Consider the following 23,758-nt stretch of genomic DNA (forward strand, 5'->3'; position numbering starts at 1 on the left):
GCAACCTATTGACAGCCACATAGTTGTCTGTAAGCTGACTTAATAATATTTCCTGTTAAAATTATATAGTATTGTCAGTAAACATATACTTAGTTTTCTATTGGTTATTAAAAGCTCTGTTTTCAGAATCAACTTTTCTAACTTTGTAATATCTTTTAACAGCTAGACTTTATTAACAAGAAAAGTACATGGCGAGGCAGCTGAAGAGTTTTATAAAGGGATCTGTAACCCAAACCCGTATGCTTCATACCGATGGGCCATGAATAATGATAATGTAAAATGATCTTGCGGGCCAGATATGATTACAAGGTGGGCCAGATTTGGCCCGCGGGCCGTGAGTTTGACACATGTGGACTTTAGACCATAGATATAATAGACCCTTTATTATATCTATGGTCTAGGTTGAGCATTCTAATGTACACTTGACATGACAAGTTTACATCCTTCAATATGAACTAGACTTTTGTTCTGTCAGTAAAACGTATTAGAGAGTGGACCGAAAGAAGATAAAGAATGTTTTTATTTACGTGTTGTGTACAAAGGTTTCAGCATTATTACTATTTTCTTAATTGACTGCGTGTAGACTATGTGTGTAAAAAGCACTATAAATCTTTAGCCGCCCTCAAGGTAATTGTTGGTCCAGCAAGCTGAATGTCATGAGTTTTAATCTAGCGCTATCTGATATTTTTTCCAACCCTGAACGGCTGTTTTAGACAGATGGACGGAAATGGCTCTTATTATAGTAAAGATTGCTGCTATTTGTATATATCGCTATCTGCTTACGTTTTCTCCAAGTTTGATGAAGTTGTAAAGGTGTAATGAGCGTATAACAAAGTTATTCAGTATTTTCAATTTAGGCATGCAACAGTATGCTGTAAATAGCTCTCAGCTAATAATTGTCAAGCCTCAGAGATACAGCGCAGCGGGTAAGCCCATAAAGGTCCCATTAGTGTGAAAGATAGGAAGGGATTAAAAAATTTGTGTCTGGCTTCTAAAAAAATATTAAGGAGTGAGAGACTCTGTGGTGACATTACGGTAACTCATCTCGCTTCTAAAAGTTATTTTAATATTATAACTACAACTTGTCGTTCCAATGAACTGTATAAGTGTGGACCACAAGAGGCAGCTTCATGGGCTGGATGTGGCCTGCAGAGCATAGGTTGGGCACAGCTGGTTTAGACGATACCCAAAGCCATGAGGATTTGTCTAAATTGAGATGAACAGTAAAATATTCTAAAAGTCTATGAAACTGACTGTCAGCTAACAATATTCACTGACTTTACTTCAACAATCAAGATCATTACGCCATGAAAACTGATTCAAATAATTTGTTCTACCTTAAAGTGTTGGCTGCATTGATTCTATTCTCTGTACAACCAACTATACTAATAACTACACTTGGATATTTTACTTACTATTGCTGCATTTGGTATCAGTATGATAGGCAAGAGTCACCTTGAGTGGGTGAAAAAAGTAATCCAATGCTACTTTATGGTAAGTAGAGTGTTACTAGGTTGTTAAGTCACCAGCTTAAAGTCAGCGGAACCTCCCTTATACAGTAGTACAGATTTTTACACAGGAAATAGATTGTGATTAGTTACAGTACTTAGGAGCTCGAATTGGCCTTCTGTAAGTACAGTCATACCTCGACATACGAGTGTCCCAACATCTGAGAAATTTTAAGGTATGAGAAAATTATATTCCAGCAATATTTTTCCTGAGATATGAGGTAAACTTGCAGTACGAACTTGTTCCCAATGCGGTCTTTAGGTAGCCAAGTATGTAATAGGCTGCTTACAAGAACACCGTTGCTCAGTTTTTCTCGTCGAAGCACTTGGACAAGTTGGCTAATGGTCATGCGTTAGCCTTTTGTGGTGACACTCGTGTATGTCATGCGGTCATAACAGTGCTTTCATAACATTTTGAAGGGGAGGCAAAAGCAAACATCCCTAGATGAGTTTCCTTTCAAAAGGGTCAACTAAAAGTGAAGGCGAAAGCAAATTAGAAAGCATGAAGTAAAAAAATCCAAGCGGGGAGAAAAAAAGCAAAAAAATTAAAATGAAAATAAAATCAGTGACGTAAGATTAACACTTATCTATATTCATTATATAGTATCCATATTGCTAAACTTACTAATAAGAGCTGTGAGAGCAAGCTTTAGTGACGTTGTGTAACACAGAGTGCTATGCGTATTTTAATCCAGATAACGACTCATATCATTAGTCAGGTTATCGCCTGGCGAGCAGAAAGTTCTGAGATCAAATCTTCTGCGATACAGATTTGTCATTGCCAAATACCAATCGCTATAGCTAAATGGACCAAATGACAGACAACAAATTTTGAGATATATATATATGTACAGATGTATATACCTACATACATGTATGTACATACATTTATATGTATGCACCTGCGTATGACTAGTTACGTATGTAAGTATGTATATGGTATATACATACTTATGTACGCACAGACAAATGTACATACATACTTAAGTGTGTAAAAAACATGCTTACAAGTGTATATACATACATATGTACATGCATATGTGCATTCATGCATAAATACATGCATATGTACATACATGTAAGCATACATAAATGTCAACGTACATAGATACGTACATATGTACAAGCCTTTATACACATCCATACGTACATATATAAATACATGCATACATATGTACATACATAAAGTACTTATGTACATACACATATATGTATATACATACGAAAATGTAATATATGCATACATATGTACATATATGAACATATATTGGCTAATCGCAAACATAAATGAATGCTGAGCTCTTCTAATATTACAGAAAAAATTCTGTAATACATTCAAGGAGAAATAAAATTATTTTATCATAATAAACATAAAATGCTAATTTTCACCTATGCATGCGCAATCACTAAGGCATTATTTTAAATATTTAATAATAACTATAAATGTAAATAATAATTATTTTATGCACCGTCTGCTACTAAGGGCACGTGTAAGTTATTTCGCTAGAGCCAGACGATTTACTGAATGGCTACATCACATATGAAATCTTTCGTCGTTTTTGGACCAGCCATACAGTAGTAGTTCCATACATACAGTAGCAACATGCTTATATTAGTTCCTTACATACAGTAGCAACATGCTTATATTAGTTCCATACATACAGTAGCAACATGCTTATATTAGTTCCTTCAATATTATGAGCTTTTAATACAAAAGACATGAACTGACAACCCCTCATAAAACTAGAAATAAATTTAAATAAACAGAAGAATCTGATAAGAACGAGATTGAACTTGTATTGATTGGTGGGAAAAAAAGTTTGGCAGACAGTACAATGTCAGCCTATGATAGTCAGTTTAAATACTGCAGAACAAAAAAGCTGTGAACCAATACGCCCAGCTATATGCGCAAAGGAAGTTGGCTGAGTCCTTTACGGCAACCAGATTAACTCCCAATGGTAGTTAAGAGATGTATATATGTGTGAGGGGGCAACTTCAAGCTTAGTAATTTTATAAAGTTTGCCTGCTCTGCTATAGACAGCAAACTGCACGTAACCCAACGCTTCCTGTGATACAACCTGCTGGACTAGCAGGAGAAAACTCGCCTTGTTTGCCTCATATTGTTTTACACTAATATTACCTGTTAGGCCCCGCCATCACTAATATTACCTGTTAGGCTCTGCCATCACTAATATTACCTGTTAGGCTCTGCCATCACTAATATTACCTGTTAGGCTTTGCCATCATTAATATTACCTGTTAGGCCCTGCCAGGTCTGATCAAAGAACAAGTAACTGCGAGCTTAGAGTTTGCTACTGTTAAGAAATTGGTCAGATGAAAGCTAAAGAACTTATAGATGATGATCTTTATTGTCTTTAAACCTTTTGAAATACTTTAAATAGTCAGATAACTTTCAGTTTAAGTTGCATCATCTCGATCTGATTTTGGTCTAAACTGACCCCAACAGTAAACTAGGGTAGAATCAGACAATATGTTTTCCATCTTCATTGCGAATCATTCTGTTGAAGTTAACACTAAGTTATAACTTTTGAAAAATATAATTTGTGTACTCTTCTTTGCTCTGATTGTGTGATTTGAGTAGACCATTAATTTCAGTTGTTTTCTAATAAAATTGTTTGCATGATTTTTAGACAATTCAATTAGTACCGTACTTTTCGGACTAATAGCCGCTACTTTTTATTGATGATTTGAGCCATGCGGCTTATATAAGGGTGCGGCTATTCTGTGGCTTTTTCTTTCACCAATAGGGCGCGTTAACCAGAATCTTCGGTTAAGTGTGCCTCTAACGGTGAAAGAAAAAACAAAACAATGCCTAACAGTACTGTTCCGTTAAACACTAGGTTGAAAAGCGTCGGTTAATACGAAACAGTGCTGTTAGGCACTGTTCATTTTAAACAGGAAAGTTGCTGCCGCCTTAAAAAGCACCGTCCTGGGTTCTGCGACCTATACAAAGGTGCGGCTTATGTATTGTTTTATTATCATTTTTTGGAAATTAAAGCAGATGCGGCTTATATAGGGGTGCTGCTTATAGTCCGAAAAAGTACAGTACATGTATTTGCTATTTTGGTAGTTTTATGCTCTGTGGTCAGTTAGTTCATCAGACAACCAGTCAGAGATTTAACTGGTAAGAATTCACCTATTTAATTGATGATGCTGAAATTTATCTTACTAATTAAAGCAATGTTAAAAATTTTAACTCATCATGTTAACAATGTTGACAATATTAACAATGTTAACAGAGAAGAAAAATATGCCTATTATGGATTTAGAACATAACACTGGTGTGTCTGTATTTCTTACTCCTTTAGATTTCTTTGAGCTTTTTATGTATCATCAGTCAAGGTTAGGGTGACATTGTCAGACATTTATGGATATTAACTTCTTTAGTTTCACTTCAAATAAAAGTTTGGTTTTGGCTAAATTTTGTGGAAAATTATTGGCATAGATTGGGTCACCAGCATAGAGCTTGCTTCAAATTGGTGTTGTTAGGTTGCATCTCAGGGCAATTTCTTTCCAATGCTAAGAAATTTCTCAGATGTTCACAAGACCAACTCTTCAATTAAAATATGTTTTTATATTATCACATTGTATATTATAATATTATATTTTCATAATGTTATAGTTGAGCGATCGGGAGTTAACTAGTAACTAGCTCCTGAGGCATTCAACAATAGGAAATAGAATACTGGTTGTACAGCATTGCTGACAAATAAGGAACTATCTAGAGATTCTAGAGTGTTTGATTAAGGTAAGTGGGAGGATATCGCAAACAAGCTAATCTTTTCATACCAGCTATTGGCAACAGCTAGGTAAGAGCCAAACATCTGCAAACGATAAATACCGTCTCCTGGTATCACATCACTTGTTAACTCAGACACCAAACTACCTGCAAAAAAAATTATAACTATCTGTTGATATCTTAAAAGTAAATTATATTCAGAGACATAAAAATAATTTTAAATTGCTTTAATTTGCTTAAAGTTTTGTGTAACAGGGCAAAGTTTACTAAGAAGTGTAACATTTTAAGTCACTGCATTATTAAAAATATACATCAAAACCAAAATTAAACAGTTAATTTTGACCAATTTTTGTATTTGGTAAATTTAAAAGTTAAAACAGCAATTCTCTTTATCATATAATGCATTCCATAAAGAAATATGCACATATACAAGTACAATGTATACATATATAGATATATATTGCATATTCAGCTATACATACACATATAGTATGTACCGGTATATGTGCATATATGGTATATACAGGTATAGATGGTATATGCAGGTATATGTGTATATATGGTATATACAAGTATAGATAGTATATGCAGGTATATGTGTATATATGGTATATACAAGTATAGATTGTATATGCAGGTATATGTGTATATATGGTATATACAAGTATCGATAGTATATGCAGGTATATGTGTATATATGGTATATACAAGTATAGATGGTATATGCAGGTATATGTGTATATATGGTATATACAGGTATAGATGGTATAGGCAGGTATATGTGTATACATGTATATGGTATATACAAGTATAGATTGTGTATGCAGGTATATGTGTATATATAATATGTACAGACATATGTGTGTATATATAATATGCACAGTTATGTGTCTATATGGCATATACAGGTTGATGTGTCTATGTGGCATACACGAGTATACGTGTACCACCAATATTATTGTATGCATGAGAGAAATAGAGAGCAAAAACAATCGATGTTTATTGTAAAATATTTAAACTTTTGTAATAGCCTACTTTAATGTTTTTTAAGCAATCGTGCGATCGTTCTTCAACTGTAAGGAACTCACCTGATAAAAGGTCTAGAATTTGAAATTGTCTACTCTCAGCCCTACCTACAAGTACATACTTAGACTTGTAGAAGCATATACCACAGTGCCTACTTACATTCTCTGACCACTCAACTGCGCCTGTATAGATATTAAACTTCGAGATTTGAAAGGTGTTGACATCGGATATAAGCACAGAGCTATCGTCTAAAGCGCTCATGAATGTACTACCATTACCCAGCACACTGCATGGAACATATCTAACTAGCTGGCCAGAAAGAGAGAATACAGCGAGCCTCCTGTGTGCTTGTTCAGCTACTACCAGCTCATCTGACACTATGGCTAGTATGTCAGAGAAATAGCCACTAGCAACTGAGACTGACCACCTGTTCAACCTGTCACCAAGCATATTGAACACAGAGATAGCGTAGTCTTCATCATGCTCCGAGAGAGTATAGACTCGGTTCCTATAGACAATAATAGACTCTGCTGGCGCCGAACAGCTAATAAAGGACTTGTTAATATTATAAGAACTATCTATTCTAGCTATGTTATTGTTGTCCATCCCAACAAATAAATATCTATCATGGCCATAGAGGCTGAGAGGGCAAGCAGGGAGCTTGAGAGTCTCTAGATGAACCATCTCTTTAGAAGGCAAGGACTTTAGATCTCCATCAGCGATTATGACATCAGCCGCAGGTTTGATCTCAAGCTCTATCTCTAGCCCTTTATCTGTACAGATGAGCAGTTATGGTATTGGCTCTTTAATATCACACCATAGATTTATGATGATTGTCATAGACACCGCATTATAATATTTTTTGAGATAATTGGGTTTCAAATTATTGTGATGCTACAGCGAAAATAAGCAGAAAAATTTAGACTGTATTTTGCTGAATAGTCAGACTTGTCTTTAGGCAGCAGCTTTGGGTGTGAATGTGCCAAGAATTCAAGCTATCAAAGCAATAAAAACCTGCTTAATGCGGTTGGCAGCAGTGATAAACATTAAATATTTAAACACTTTTACTCCTTTTAAGAATTGTCTAAAGCATTTCAACGCCATGTCATCAATTATAACCAGTTCTAACTGGTTATGATCGGTTCTAACTGGTTATGATCAGTAATAACTGGTTAAAACTAGCTGTAATTAAATATAGTAGCCAGTATTCTGCTTTTAACTATTATTGCTGAGCAGGTGTAAAATTCAGTATCTAGTCTCAGACAAGTAAATTTATTATATTCTAATGCTATTGTGAAACATGGATACTATCGATGGATATAATGGGGTTTGACAAACAAACTGAACCTCGTTGCTAGAAAACTAAAATTCTCCTTTACAAAATTATTACTCTTTGTGAATTTAGTCAATAATCATAAATTATATATTTAAAGAATCCTCATTTTGTCCTAATTCCAAATATTTAAACCAAATGGTTGTAAAATTATGTTTCTGAATGATTATAGAGGCTAAATTATGAACATTTCATCTTTTTAATGTTTGAAGATAACAATCAGTACAGATATGATCACACCACATACACATATTTGCTTATTTCAAGTCATATATGTCTATATGACACGGCAATACAGACATTCACATGTAGATATTGTCCACTTATTTCAAGTCATATATGTCTATATGACACAGCAATACAAACATTCACATGTAAATATTACTTAACAACAATTACTCTTGTCTATAATGTGCTTCATATTAATTGACATTCATCTAGATCATAAGCAGGAACCAAACTGTCTGAGTACAGTACCTTTTGCGACCAGACAGACAGAGTCCTTTGCCACCAGATAAGGGAAGCCTTCAGAAAAAGCCTTTTTCTGTGCCGTCACAAACTCCTTTAAGCTTCTCAGCACATTTATCTATGGAAGATGAACATGAAAGTTATCATCAACTTCTGCAAAAACTGCAACTCAGTCGCTATGATGTTCGATCATTTATATTTGCAGCTATTTTTATAAAACTGAAAACCATTTGTTACTCAAAAACTTTTCTGATATTTTTCAATTCATTTCAAATTGACTACAAAGCTTTAAAGTTTGGTAATCCCAGTGCTTTTTTAAATAACTTGCCTATGAACTCAAGTTTGATTCAGAATTGCCTTGTACATGACTATTTTCTGAAATCTCCTTTACCACTGTTGCTATGAGATACAACTATAACTTCAATTGTGTTAAAACTCTGTAATGTGTTTAGAAGCTCTGTGCATTCCTTTCACTCCAGATTCAGAGAAATCTGCCCAAAGCGTTGAATAAATCAAGCTATTTCTATATTAGACATGCATAGTTTGCATTTTCCATGGCATGTATGTAATTCTATGTACTGTAATTTATTTACAAAATTGCATTTTATTATCAATTGATAGCATATGTTCAAATAACATGCTTAAATTTTCTTAAGCAGTGTTTTACCATGTAATTCTTAAAATGCCTTAAAACTATGTGGAAGGTAACTCTGAACAGCTTGTAAAATGACCCTTTCACACTTTTTTGGTAAATTGAACAACCAATATAGCTTAACTAGAGAAAAGACAATCCCATACATATTTTGACCAATGCCTGCATAATATATTTTTCCCATTAGTGTCTACAATCACCAAGTTTCAGAGTGGAGTATTAAAAAACAAAGTATTTGATTTGATATAAAAGAACCAACTGAGTTTCTCTACTTGCTCCACAAAGAAACAAACCACGCAAGTGCAAGGCAATAAATACAATTATATTTTACAAATATATATGTGTATAGTCAAAAGCGTGCATACAATCAACTCCATAGAATGAGACCTCCAGGTGCTCTGATCTTCATCGCTTTTGCGGCTGCTTTTATATATTTTGTCCTTGCTTGGCTCCGCCTCTTGGTAGCATGGTCGACTCAGCAGCTAACCTTCAACCGACCAAAAGTAGTACTGGGGGTCATATCGTCTGCCGAGCCAGAGCTCAGCCCGGTTGTGGCATCGACCGCATCGGGATCGGCTTCTCTCTGGTATTTGGCGCTGGCCTCAGCGATCGTTCACCACACTCTTCTCCCAGTGGAGGCCCTGGGAACTGTCCGCTAGCGAGATCACTTGTAACCAGAGCTGCTGCTGTCAGGCGCCATACTCCAGGCGTCAGACCTCAGTCTCTGCAAACGTGCAGTCCTTCCCAGTCAGCTTTCTGTCTCGTATCAAACTAGCTATTTTAAGAGCTAGCTCCTGCCAGCGGCAATTATCTTCTAACAACTGGCGCGCTCTCTTTTTCTGCCCGGTAGTAGAGGGGTTTGTCTGCTGTGGGGCCTCCCAAAACACGAGCTTGTTGCCTCGAGTGCGAATCAGTCCGGGCTGAAAACTTTTTGAAGTGTCTCCTGGGCGGGAGTGGCGGGCTGCTGGCAGGCTCTTGGACTCATCTCATTCTGACAGGTGGGCTGTCAGCTTGCTGCTCAGTCAATCTAGGGTGACTCAGCTGTGGAGAAAAGACCATGGATCACTGAGTAGGTTTAAGCTCCGGCAACTCGATCTGTTTCTTGGGTCAACTTCCGTTAAGCTCGTGCCTGTCCACACTGACTGACTTGCTTTTGGTTCCTTGGGGAGTTACAGTGCCGCAGTCAGTGTAGGGTTGCACAGTTTCATGGGGACGTTGGCAAGCCATTCTGTCTTCTGCAGAAAATTAGCCTATTTTGCCTCATCAACTAGGTATACAACACTCCCGCACTCGCCACCTCCGTGTGCCCCGATGTGTGACATCACCTGATCATTGAAAAATGTGTTGTCATCCGGAGTGACACATGTAGATGGCGAAGTGCTGTAACAGGTGCTGCCTATTTGACCAGATTCTGGTAGGGACACCACACAGTCCGAAAATGTCGGGTTAGTTTTACAACGCTTTGGTCACCTTTGTCTAGCATCACTGAAAAAATGCTTCGTCTGGATAACGTCCTTCTTGGCTGGCCCTCGGCAGGCAGCTTTTTCAACTTCACATTTGGCTGCCGGAGCCCGGTAGCACTCCGAGTCATGGTCAGTTCTGCAGTCGGCTTGGCCTCAATGAGGCAAAGCCAGATCAAAGCCAGTTTAGCAGACTCAACTCGTTTGAGCTCCTCCACCCAATCAATTTTTTGTGGATATCGAGAGGTTCTTCACTCGTGTGGTTGCTCAGCATCTTCTTAAAAGGATTATCTGAGCTAGTTTGGCTGAAAGCAGAGCACCAACCAGGTGTGACTCGACATGAGTCCCTCTGTTTGATAGAGTTGCTCATGGAGGCAGGAAGCTCTTCTTCCTTCATGGAAGAGGGCCCTACTGCCTCATCCGAGTCTGGTGTGCCCTTGCTCTTACACACGAACACGGTCTCCTTGTCTGAGTCTAAGAGGCATTCCAAGCATTCTTCTGTTTCTGCCTTGAATAGCCTTAATAGGCTCAACATATCTGCTAGAGAATTTACAGTTTTACCTGGTTGAGCTATGTCAGGAAGTTCTTAAGAATGTAAAATAGTGCTTGGTAGGAAAGTATCAATATGTCTCCAAAAGAGTACTTGCTTTTCGTGGTGTAGGAAAGTATCAATATGTCTCCAAAAGAGTACTTGCTTTTCGTGGTGAGCAAATGGCCTTGTTCTACTTAGCTCTCAAGCTTGGTATCTTTTCTCAGCCTCTGTATCCTTTGCAAGGGTTGCTTGGAATTGGTTGTTACAGCTCGTATCCATGCCCATTCTTCACACCGATCCGGCTGCCAAGTAATTTGGGCTGGCTGAGAGTTTTGCTGAACAGCACCTGGTGCCATTGGCTCTAGGCTTCGGGGCCTGGCTGGTTGCTCTGAAATATCTGCCTGTTACTCCTTTAGCTGCTTCTAGAATTCTTCCAGCTGAGCTTCAAGTTTTTTGCTAAACTCCGTGTCATTCGTAGTTTTGGCTTGGCCAACTTCAGCTCGGCTTCCAGCACACCTGTGACTTCTTTTTTTCTGGCCCAGGCCTTTTTTATATTAAAGGTTTCTGCGAGGCTTAATAGTGGCTGGGGGCTTGCCCTGGCTCCTCTGGGTAAGCATGAAAAGGTTTGGGCCGGCTCTCATTTTGCAAAGGAGACCATCCTTGGCGCTCAAATAGGCAAGTACAGTTGGACCTTTTATGACCTGGTACAGTCCCACAAACTTTGCCTGAAGCTTAGGATTGTCTCCTCTTTTCCTCCTTTTGTTTATCAGATAAATTCAGTTTCCTGAGGCGTAGATTGGAGTTACTTTCTATCTTTTTGCCAGATAACCAACTGTTCTTTTAGGAAAGGTGCGTGTACATCCTCAAGCCGCTTGAGCATGTCCATCACATACTCATGCACTGACTGGGCCTCTGTGGGTGGTGAATAAAACTCTAGCTGGTCTGACAGGTGCGAATCTCAGCCAAGCATCAGTAGGTTGGCTGTCTCTCCTGTTGCCCGGTTGCCCTGTCTCTCCCGTTGGGGTGTACCTCGGTAAGCTCTCATCAGTTAAGGGAGCAACATATCCTGCTCTTCTCAGCTTCAGGTCAACAGCAGGGCTCAGAGAGAGTCACTCAGCTCCCGGCTGTTATTCTCTATTATACCGTTGGCTTGAGGGTAGTAGGGAATGGTGTGTGTCTTCTTCACAGGCCAGAACTAGCACAGCTCAATTAACTAACTGACTCAGTCATTACTTGACTCTCGAACTGTGACACTTGGTTAATGTGGATCTGCTCTAGCAGGCCCATATAGCAGAATATCCGCTCATTCAGTACATTAGCCACTATTGGAGCCAAGGCTTTTGGGAGGGCCAGTGCTTCCTGCCATCTGGTAAAGTGGTTGGCCAGCACCAAGATCCACTTGTTTTCTCTTGGCATCAAAGGCATTAGTTTCACCAAGGTCCCAGCCACCTTCTGTCAGGGGCGTCCAGCATACAGTCTTTGTTTACAGCTGGTCGTTTTCATCCTTTCGTGCTTTGCTGGCTGGCAAACCTCGCAGCTTTTGATCAGCCTTCTCACCATGGCTGTTATTCCTGGCCAGCACTAGGTCAGTTGGAGTCGGCTGATTGTCGTTTCTACCCTAGAGTGAGCAACGTCATGGGTTTGCCAAACAGTTGTTTTCCTGATAGCCGGCGGGCAGACTGCACGCCACTGAGGTGGGCCGTTGAAAAATGTCCGAGTCTTCTATACCCCGTTCGATCACAATCTGAGGAATGGCCATATTCTGTGTAGCTGCTGGAGCTCCTGGTCTCTCAGCTATAGCCGATCTTTAGTGAATTCTTCTGCTCGAGTGATGGTTTGGTATATCGTGTCCACCGGTCACCGGTTAGTTGCCTGCATCTGGCCCATCTCCTAATCAGTGTCACATCGAGTTTTTACCCGAGCCTTGTCACAAAGTCTCAGAGTGGCCTTGGTCAGTCCAGGGTCAACCCCTTGGCTGCTGTGATGGCAGCAAGCTGACCCATGCAGCCAACCGCCTTGTGCGCCGTTCTGGCAATCCCTGACACTGCTGTTGGGCTTCCCTTAAGTCTAACCAACAAGGCCTAGCTTTCCATGACGAGCTCCTTCCGAGTTATTACATCATTCCTCAGCTTGATGAGCTTGCGCTGCCAGCAGTCATTACAGGTCTGTCTGCTGAGTTCACCAACATTCTTGTGACTTAGTTTGACTCAGTGCTCCAGGATGAATTGGAACTCGGCTAAAAATTTTTAGCCACCTGGTTCAAGGTTCAAAGGCTCTTTCCTTCTCCACAGTCATTGGAGAGAGGCTTGGTCAATGTAGAAAAAAAATTGCCATTTGCAGAGATAGTGTCGGAAGTGTTTCACAGCCTTGATCAGGTCCATAGCTTCTATCGGATAAAACAGTAATCTCTCTCCACTGGTGCCAGAGTTTTACTAAAAAGTGCGATGACCTTTTCGGTTCCTTCTTGTAATTGCGATAGCACAGCACCCACTCCAAAGTCGCTTGCATCTGTGTCCAGAATTTTTGGCTGATTCGGATTGGAAAAACTCAGTACAGGTGCTGAGGATAGGTGCTTGTTTTAACTCCTTGAAGGCTGTCTGCTCCTCGTTGCCTCACATCTACTTTTCTCCTTTCCTGTTCAGCCGGTGCAGAGGCAGTGCTGTGGTAGCACAGCGCAGAAGATACTGATGGTAGTATCTTACTGTGCCCAGGAAGCCTTGCAGCTTTCTTGAGCCCCTTAGGAGTCCGCTATTTTCAGACCACCCTTGTTTGCTATAGGTCAGTAGCCACCCTTTCAGCACTAACCACATGACTCGAGTAGCGCACCTTCGACTAGAGTTGCTTACACTTGGTTGGTTTCAACTTCAGTTCGGTTTCCTTCAGTTGTTGGAACACTTCTTCCAGTCAGGGTAGGTGTGTGTCAAAGTCCGGACAATAATGATTATGTCATTTAAGTAGAGCAGCAGTGTCTTTCAACGCAAGATGTGTAGTACCCAATTCATCAGCATCCTGAAGGCGGCAGCTATGAGGTGAGCCCAAATAGTAAGACTTTCCACTTTTACGACTCTCTTGTGCATCGATGTCCAGGGGCACCAGCCAGTAGCCACTGGCCAGGTTCAATTTGCGAAAGAATCTGCTGCTGGAGAAAGTGTCAAGACTGTCATCAATCCAAGGAAAGGGGTAGGCATCTGGCTTGGTGCCTGCATGCAGCCAAAGGTAATCCACACAAAAACGCCATTTTTTGTCCTTCTTTTGGGCCCATACCACTGAGAAGCTCCAAGCACCTCCAGCGGGCTCGATGAGTCCTTTGCTAAGGAGGTTCTGGACTTGTCACTTTTCCTTAGCTCTCTTCTCTGGTCTGAGCTAATGCAGAGGAGACCAAGTGGACTGGGTCCCTTCCTTCAGCGGAATGGATGGCTTTACCATAGAAGTCTATACCATATCTCGGTCACCGGTGCTAAACATGCTCTGATAGCGTGTCAACGGTCTCGTTAGTTGCTCAGCTTGTCTTGGCTTGGTTCAGTTTTTTCTGGCTGCCCCAAACAGGTTTTGCAAGTGGGCTGGCACCTCTGCCTTTGGTGTTTTTGCACTCTGAGATGCGAGACGTGAGCCAGAGAGGGATGGTTTGTCATTCACCTGGTGGTCCTCCACTCTCAGGTACATGTCGACTGTTGAAGTCAGAGACGTAGAGGTTAGTCCGTGAGGTTCAGGTGTCATGTTACTACAATTTTTTTAGCCCAGGCCAGTTTAATCTCGTAGCCTGCTGAGGACCCCTGGGCAACCCTCTATCAACTTCAAAAAGCAGTAGTTCCAGGTACTGACTCGACATGGAACGGCCATCTTTATTCTGATCGGCACCACCATGTCTCTCACTATCTGTACCTCGCTGAGTTAACAGCTGCCTGTGTTTATTCATAATAAAAGTCTGAGGCCGACTGTCAATAGAAACCACGGGCTGCTGAAACTCCATAGCACACTGCTGTTTCACCAAGAAAGGCATCCTTAGGATGGCGTCCTTGCTGATGTCGGTCACCACAGCTGACCGCCATTTTTACGCTGCGGAGTTGTATGGGAGAATGACTTTCTGTAGAATGACAGTCAGATCCCATCGGCCATGAAACCATGACTGTCCTCTTCTCGAGCAAGTCCTCACGCTTTGAGGGAGTTTGTCGAGCACTTGCTTGCTCAAAAGTTTTGTGGTACACCCGGTTTCGATCAAGAACTGGATGTGCTCTGATCAATTCGTGTTGACAGGATCTGCCTTGTAAGGCAAAGTTTTTGGGGCCGGACACTCTTGAATCTGCTGGGGCAGCCCTCTGAAGTGCCTGTTGAGTCCAAAAGAAGAGGAAGGAGAGTAAGGCAAGTCAGCTTTGCCGTTTTCAAGGCAGGCTTCGCACTATGCATTGGCCGAGATCCTTTGGACTCAGTTCTAAGTGTGACCTCAGGGAAAAACATTCCTGGAGCAGGCTTGTGGTGTGTTGGTTTATTTGTTGCGCCTATTACAATACTACTAGATTACCAACTTTTAAAACACTTTTGTTCAACTTACTCAATAATTCCTGATTTCTGTATTGTCATTTTTGTTTTGGTATGTAACACATAACATCATTTTGTTGATGACTACCAATGCCAATAAAGATTTATACATACATACATACATACATATCGTATTATATTTATACATACATATACATAGTATACTGACTTGTTGGGGTTGTTTTATTTTAGATTTTATCTGATGGCTTTGGTCTCTCAGTTGATTCCATTTCATGACAACTTCATTGTCTAAGAAGATTGTCAGCTCATTCTTTTGTGTTCTCCTCCTTTCTACCCATTTATCTTCAAGTTGATCAAACTGTTCCTTCACCACTTTCAGCTATAAAAATATTCTATGTTAATTTAATTACTATATATTTTAGAATCAAATTTCTGCTAACTTTTTAAAGGTAACTTAATGCTACAAGCTAAAAGCTAATAAACATCCTCACAGTATACCATACGTGTTCAACTCTTGCTTTCTCTAATCTTTCCAACCCTTCTTCTGTCTCCTTATCATGCAGAGCCACAGTCTTTGATGTCTTTTTAAATAATAATTCAAGTCGTTTCTCTATTTCTGCAGTGCTTTTTGGAATTTCTTCGTTGACCAGCTCACTCACCAACTCCTCTAGGGACATGAGCTGGTGGGGGTCACCTACAAAAACTAATTTGCTAGTAAAAACAAAAAACAACTATCATAGACAATTATGTTGCTCTGGTATTGAACCTATGAAAATAATTTTAGCTAAAACAGACTTTTTTGCGTTAAACGAACAAATACAAGCCAGCTTAACATGTAGTTTTGTGCTCGTTCTTGCTTTCATTTACATTATGTTGTTATTGTTAATATAAACATATATTATGATATATTTATTTCTTGTAGTTTAGTTGATGTTCATACTTGGAGCAATAAACAGCTACTCACAGTATTTAGATAAATAACAGTTATTATATTAAAGTTATATTATAACCAGCTTTCTAACCTTGTATGCAGGTTGACCGCCATGATACACATTTGACACAAAAGGGAACCAGACAAGTCCGACAGCCGAGAGAAAGTATTTGTCCTTCGTGATTTTTACATCTATCTTCACTCTGCTGCACGGGCTCGGTGTTAGTTTCGCAAAGTGGAAGCACACTGTGATCGACTGTACCCGCTTCGTGTACCTACGCGAATAACACTTTCACATCTGCAACTGCTGACCATAACACTTCATGCTTTGCTCTCATATAAGATGGGTGTGAGCATACCAGTAGCACACTTGAGAAACTGAGAAATTATTAAAATTGGCTAAAAACTCAACACTTTTGGTTTTCTAAGCAGCTTTTTGTGAACCATAAAGTTATTAGTTGTATTGTTGCTTTAAAGAAGGCCTTTAATTCTGCTCTGTCTCTATTGTTACACTCCTTAACAAAACCCATTTACCAGTATATATTAAACACACCCTTACTACAAACTCAATCATGCTACAATGGACTTTTTTATTAGTTTGAAACTTGGCACAGAGTTTTGATACATAAAAATAAAATAGATTACTAGATGGGATTTTAATAGCTACAGTAATACATTAAAATAAATTATTGTGTACTTATAAGTTATTATTTTTATGTAATATTTTGCAGAAAAAAGTTTCAAAAATTGTTAGTTAATCCTAGTCAAGTGCAAGGCTTTTAAAAAGTTGAAACAAAACTGATTTAATTATAAAAATTTGCTAGGGCGGTATCTATGAGGAATGCCAAACGTAGCAATCATAACTACTGGCCTATAAATGCTTTACAATTGCGAGGCATTTGCTGCATTTAAAAAATGTTTTCAGATAGCATTATCTCAAAATTAATTTTTTAGATAATGCTATGAAACTATTCTCGATTTTCATGTCTTCTCCACCACACATGGACTATCGATTGTGCCTCTCTCAGCAGTATCTGCCAGCATGTTTGATTAGGACTATATTTCAGCTTTGTCCATCAGTAACACACCAACACAGGTTGCTGTAAACATCTCCTGTCAGATATTTTTGGTATATGTAATGGTCTGATATAATTCTTAGATAACTACAGCATATTCAGTGATGTTCTAAAATAATAAAACGCCTGGACTTTCACCCAAAGTTTGCAGGCTACTACCAATATTTTTTTCCTTTGTCAGTTATAAACTATATCAACGTTTATATAATTAAAAAGGGAATTTTCTCAAATTTGTTATTTCATTCAAAATATGATGATTGAATAAAATTAAGTGGCCAGAATTCTCTGCAATCTGTCAGTGCAATTTAAACAGTTTGGTGTTCATCAGTTACATCACAAATCCTGCTTCACAACTTTGTTACGAGGTCATTTGAAACCAAGCCCATCATGATTACAGCATACATTGAGTCACGCTGTATATTGGCAAGGTGAGACAGGCATATAAATCTAAGTTCAATGTAATTACATGTGTACAGGGCTGTGTCTACCTGTTTGAATATGATACTGCGGGGAGAGTCCGAGAGGGGAGCCGAGCACCTCTCGGTGAGGGGGGAGGCGGGTCTGGGGGAGAATTTTTTAGTTTAACTAGTCAAAAAGTTGCAAATATAGCACACTTGGCTCCTGATGGGGCACATGTTCTAACAGCAAATGTGACATTGTAAACCACTGTTTTCTAAATATATAACTGTTTATTGAGATTGTCTCTAAAAACGCTTATTAAAATATAATGTGAATGAAAGCTGCGGCAGGGGTTGGCCACAGCTAGCATGAGATAGAATTATCATCAAGTACAATTCTGAATAGTGTAACAGACGAGTAGTCTCCTATGAAATACTTTAATTAAATAATATTGTAGCGTTAAAAAGTAAAATTATCTTACCATCTCTTTTGGTTGCAGTTGAATTTGCATAAAACGCACATGGTGATGAGTGGGATAATTTAGACATCAAGTATACCTCTGGTGAAGCTCGTGACTTAGTGTTGTTACTACAGATACTGATTCAATATGGCAGCGCTCATAAGTGAAAATTTTGTGTTTCTTCAGCTTTTGAAAGATTTATTAAAAGCAAGCAAAAATGGCGTGAATTCCGGGATTTTGAGCCTCAAAAAGTGGTACTGCCATGGCAGTAGCCGCAGTATAGGAGGATACGGCCCTGCATGTGTATTGTTGAAACACTCGTCAGTAGTTTGAGCGAAGTGCCATCTAATATTGAACACTTGTAACTCGCAAGGCATTAATATACCCTAATAGCGTATCCACTGCAATGCTTAATAGCATATCTCATTAACATTATACAAACATTACTTTAAACAAAAAATTTAAATATTATTTCTGAACACCCCTGTATATGTAAATGTAGGATTTAACTTGGAGGATAACCTCAAATTTTTAAAAATATGTAAAAGAAAGCATATCACCCATGGTATCCTTTAAAAGTTTGTAAAGAGCTATTCACCTGCTTGTGTGACTCACAGTAATGGTTCCTACAGTTTTCACAGTAGCACGTTGCCAGCTTCCGAATTTTGTGTTTTTTTTGACAGATATCACAAATTTTGCTGCTTTCAGCATATGGCAGCAACTTTTTGAGGGATTCCTTCACCGCTTGTCTATAAATATACACATGGTATTGACATGGTTATTATATTATCCGAGTTTAAATAAATTCCTTAATGATAATAATAATACAACAGAAACGCAACAGAAAAAAGAACAATATGAATGAAGATGCTATGCTCATCATAAAGACAAAAAGATGTTGAAAGAGCCTTTACCTTATAAAACTTTGCAAATCGTTCTGATTAGAAAAACTAACCCACAAGTTTGTTCAGGGCATGTTATCGTCTTTTTGCCTTCATAGAAGTTCTTGATACAGTCCATGCAATGCACATGACTACATGGCAAAATAATAGGGTTCTCCATGTCCATAATCTGACGGCAACAGAAGCCACATTCAATTGAAGCCTCTGCCATTTTGCTAAAATGTAGAGTACAGATTTTATAGAGCGTAATACGCAATATGTTACTCTAAATCTTGATTCTCATCAGAAGCAAACCTATCACAAGTGAAAAACAGTCAGCTCTAAGAGAATTCATAAGTAATCAGTGACAGCTGCCTCAGTAACAACTGACTCCGTGACAACTGCCTCAGTGACAGCTGCCTCAGTGACATCTGCCTCAGTGACAGCTACCTCAGTGACATCTGCCTCAGTGACAGCTACCTCAGTGACATCTGCCTCAGTGACAGCTACCTCAGTGACATCTGCCTAAGTGAAAGCTGCCTCAGTGACAGCTGTCTCAGCACCAGCTGCCTCAGTGACAGCTGCCAAGAATTCATAAACTAATCTTTGTTTTATTGTATGCTAACAGATATACCAACAGAACATAAAAGCTTATGCAGCCTCCATGAGCACCATAGACCAGTTGCTAGCTGAACTTCGCTCAATTGTTGTAATAATGGAACCTGATTTGCACGCCAAACCTTTCCATGGTGCCCACCACTGAAGAGTATCTGAAGTTGGAGACCCCATCAAACATACATGTGACTGAACGAAAGTGACCTAACAGCGAAACCAGAGTCGTTAATCATGGCAGCGCTGAAGCAAGTGCTCCCAGCTATGCAACTCCAAATACAGATCTATCACGCCAAAAATGATTCGAGATGTAGACTGCAAGGGTGTCCCGGAAACCATCAAACACATCATCAGTGGATGCAAGCAGCTAGCTAGAAATGCATACACGGAGCAGCATAATTATGTTGCAGGTGTTGTGTACAGAAGTCTATGGGAAGAGTTTGACCTCAATAAACTGCAACTCTGAAGGGAAACCCCAGAGATGATCAATGAGAACAACCACGCTATTCTCCTTAAAGCACATAAATTACATAATTTTTTTATTATATATTTCAATACATCAGAGTCTTGGCTTTCGAATGAGCCTAGATTCAATACACAAAGAATAATAGAACTATGAAAAACGGGGTGTCAACAGTACGTCCTGCAAAAAAACACTCGGTTCAGGTACTCAAAATGCGACGTCATAATTCTCATTTAGCCTTAGGTCGTCGATCCCTTTCGCTGCCATTGAGGCTGCGTTTTTCTGTGACAATCGGTGCTTTTAAACCCAGAGAGCGCTAATAATAAACTAGCATTTTAGATAATCAACAATGCACGGGGATCGTGATAATGCTCGACCAATGCAAACGCATGTTCTGGGCTAATAGATTTCGGGTGATTGTTAGTGGTTTTTTCATCCTTTCGTTCGTTTTAAACATTTATAGTAATTATTACCACATCGTTTTATATGATGGCATTGTTTGTCCCATACAGAAATGCAGAGGAAATCGACCTCGAGCTGCTTGCGATGCCAGAGGAGGCTGAAGAGAGACAAAGAGTAAGTGAACTTGATTAATAACTAATTAGTAATTAAATATCAAAAATACAACAATTAAAATACTTGTATTATTATGTATTCCAATAAATTACATGATAAATAGAAAACAGGTGTATTGGACAGTTAAACTAATCACTTTGTGTATGATACTAGCTTATAGGCAGATTAAGTTATTTACAGTTGGCTTCTCCATTTTAAACAATCTCGGAGTGCAGTGAGTCAACCCCAGCGATTGATTTAATTCAATTGACTTCTACAACAAAATGAAACAAAAACAGAAATGGCTACCAACAACATACCTGGTTGTTAACCACTCATGGCTCAGAGGTGAAGCATTGCTAATTATCAAAGAATTGATATGGTTAAATAACAACACTTGACAATATAAAAACATGCTATCTATACAAGACGGAAAGGGATGCTGCACAACACATAATAATATCACCAATATGTAAATCTTGAGTCTACCATAATGACAATGGCATCTGATCGGACAGTGTTATACAAATGTAGCATTGTTTGAAGTCAATGAAGGAATGAGCTCCAAAATAAAATGAAAACTCACAGTAGCTCGCACTGGATAGCTTTACTTCTGCGACGTGGCTTCCATATTAGGTTTCCTGTTTGTAAACCTACACTGGGTCCACAGTTGACCATGACACTCTTACTTGGCATTCTATCCTCTCTTGGCTTAGGGGGCAAGTATATAGTCTCTTCTACAGCTGAAATGCTACAAAATGATTTGTAAATATGATTGACTTGAGATATGGAGAATGACAAGGAAAAGTGATCCCTGCTTTACAAAAGAGGGGAGGCAACTATGTTTCTTACATGCTGGAATTATATTATCGACAAAATCTTTACTTTACTCTTACTTTACTTTAAATGAAAGCAAATACTTTCATCAACCCCACCCCATTGACAGTCTGAGGATCATCGTTTCATTTTCATGAGAGCAGATGTTTCAGTAGTGAATGTTTCCTAATTAACACATCTAGAGTATTACCTCGGAGCCAAAAGAGACCTGACTACACCACGTCTTTCACGCTCAGATAAGGGAGGATCTGCTTTCATTTTCTTCGGAGTGGGCTGTTTCATTTCAGCATCTATCTGCACTGATGGTATAGCACCCTTTTTAAGAACTAACCTGTAAAAATATACAGGCTCTGATCAAAAACACACCTAAATCACTGGTGGTTGCTTTTATGGCAATCTAACTACTCACAACTTGCAAATTTGTTACAATACGATGAATGCAATGAGCTTTGGAACCAAAACAAGTGTGAGATGTGTTTGTTTACAATTTCCATTTGAGTTGTCTTTAAGAATTGATTGTACTTTCTGCTTTTAATACCTTGAAGAAAATCCATTCTTATATTTAATGTAGTTTGAGAAAGCCTCTGGTTTGAAATGTCGATAACATAACACAGAGTTCTTTTCAAGAACGAAGTTAGATACCTACAACAGTACATACCAAATATAAATACATATACCATATAACCATAATACATGTTATCATAAACACATATCCATACATACGGAGTATGACATGTTTTACAGTACATACTATTATATAAATATATGAAGCCTGTGACGTCACGTAATCGCTTGAATTTGTAGTACATGCACTTACTCGATCCGTTACAAAGGTAACCCATTTACATTTCACCGTGTCTGTAGGAAATGAAAACAGATGATCTGAAGCTTCACAATTTGCAGCACAGCACGGCTGCCTCCGCCTGCTGCCTTTAGAACCATAAGTTGTGGAAGTATTTGCTGCTTTAGTAGCATTATTATCTGAAGAATGCGTATTGATTTCCATGTTGATTTATAAAGGTCAAGTATATAATGCCTGTAAATACAGTAAAGATAAGAGACTCATGTCTTCTGTTGCCTTCATTTTTACAATCAATGCCTAACGAGACGCTAACATAAATATTTACAGTGAAATGAAATAGAATCTTTTTAAGCTCTCAGATGGTAATAAAGTGGACAACCGTTTTAATGTGCATTTTATTTGTTCTGAACATAATCGTAACTATTCAATATTTCATGTAATGCTGCTTTACAAAAGTGTATACATATTACAACAAATAAAAACCATTTTTGCAAATATAAACGAATACGGAATAATTAATGATGCATTTTGGAGAAAAATTTTCCGTTTCGTGAGCATGTTACCATTTATTCTTGACACGAAAAAAAACAATAAACAGCTATGTAAATACGTTATGTTATTTGGATAAATGATCTCATCTTTGTAATTAAAGATTTGCCTGAAAAAGATGCTTACGTTATATTTTGTTAAACAAAACAAAAATATTACTATTATACCAGAACCTTCATATAAATATGATTATGCTTGAATAAATATACTGTCGTTGACAAAGGTTATGAAATCACATCGATTAAATTGTGACCTGCAGTTGTGTGGCCCTAGGACTGTATGTCAATTGCACTCCCGAGAGATCCCGCAATACTTGAAATTAATTAACCTCAGTCGTGCTCCTCAACATCACAATAAAAATAAAGAGCTAGTGCATAGTATCATCGGAAAAATATAGTATGGTTCTTGGAGTCTGAGGTACTTATCACAGAAATAATATGTACATGGAGAACTAATGACACTGATTCCTTTGTCATCTTTATTTGTTCTCTGGAGTTGTCCTACCTTCCCCTGCCACTAGCGTCATTATCGTAGTTGATAAATATGCGGTAAGAGCACACAACACCGAATATGAGAATTGTGACGTCGCAATTTTCGAGACTATGCCCGTAAACTTTTTCGCGGTAGAGCTCTGGGGAATTCCTATAAACACCAACCAATGTCTGTCTCACCATGGCAAACAATAGCTCATTCGAAAGCCAAGACTCTGATGTATTGAAATATACAATAAAAAATTATGTAATTTATGTGCTTTAGGATGTCTACATCTGGACAGACAAGCACATTCCCAGGGCTGATACTCTGAAAGAGACACCCACCTAGATAGGCCCAGACTTGGATATTGTACCCCTATACACCTGTTTGGTCTATTTGAATTTGGATATTGTACCCATACCTGCCAACTCTCACGCATTGGGCGTGAGACTCACGCAATCACCCCAAAGAAAAAATGAAAAT

The 23,758-nt window shown here is 38.7% G+C and overlaps 1 protein-coding gene across 4 annotated transcripts; it reads right to left on the reverse strand.

Moving 5' to 3' along the window:
• Positions 1-5,103: 5,103 nt before the first annotated feature.
• LOC137399558 (uncharacterized) lies at positions 5,104-23,051 on the reverse strand. Of its 4 annotated transcripts, none has more exons than XM_068085734.1 (13): positions 22,928-22,989; positions 22,268-22,486; positions 21,989-22,092; positions 21,641-21,781; positions 21,200-21,364; positions 19,058-19,219; positions 18,701-18,851; positions 16,259-16,442; positions 15,740-15,930; positions 15,445-15,615; positions 8,105-8,213; positions 6,357-6,401; positions 5,104-5,415 (listed from the first exon to the last, which is right to left on the reverse strand). In XM_068085734.1, exons 2-13 carry the CDS (start codon positions 22,454-22,456, stop codon positions 5,273-5,275), a joined length of 1,755 nt encoding a protein of 584 aa, XP_067941835.1. In that variant the 5' UTR covers positions 22,457-22,486; positions 22,928-22,989; the 3' UTR covers positions 5,104-5,272. The 4 variants fall into 4 exon arrangements, with proteins under 4 accessions (XP_067941835.1, XP_067941832.1, XP_067941834.1 ...); XM_068085731.1 differs by having other exon boundaries at positions 6,357-7,067; XM_068085733.1 differs by lacking the exons at positions 21,989-22,092; positions 22,268-22,486 and having other exon boundaries at positions 6,357-7,067; positions 22,975-23,051.
• Between the last annotated feature and the right edge of the window lie 707 nt (positions 23,052-23,758).

Source organism: Watersipora subatra, chromosome 7, assembly GCF_963576615.1.
Source record: "Watersipora subatra chromosome 7, tzWatSuba1.1, whole genome shotgun sequence".
Taxonomy (NCBI): Eukaryota; Metazoa; Bryozoa; class Gymnolaemata; order Cheilostomatida; family Watersiporidae; genus Watersipora; species Watersipora subatra.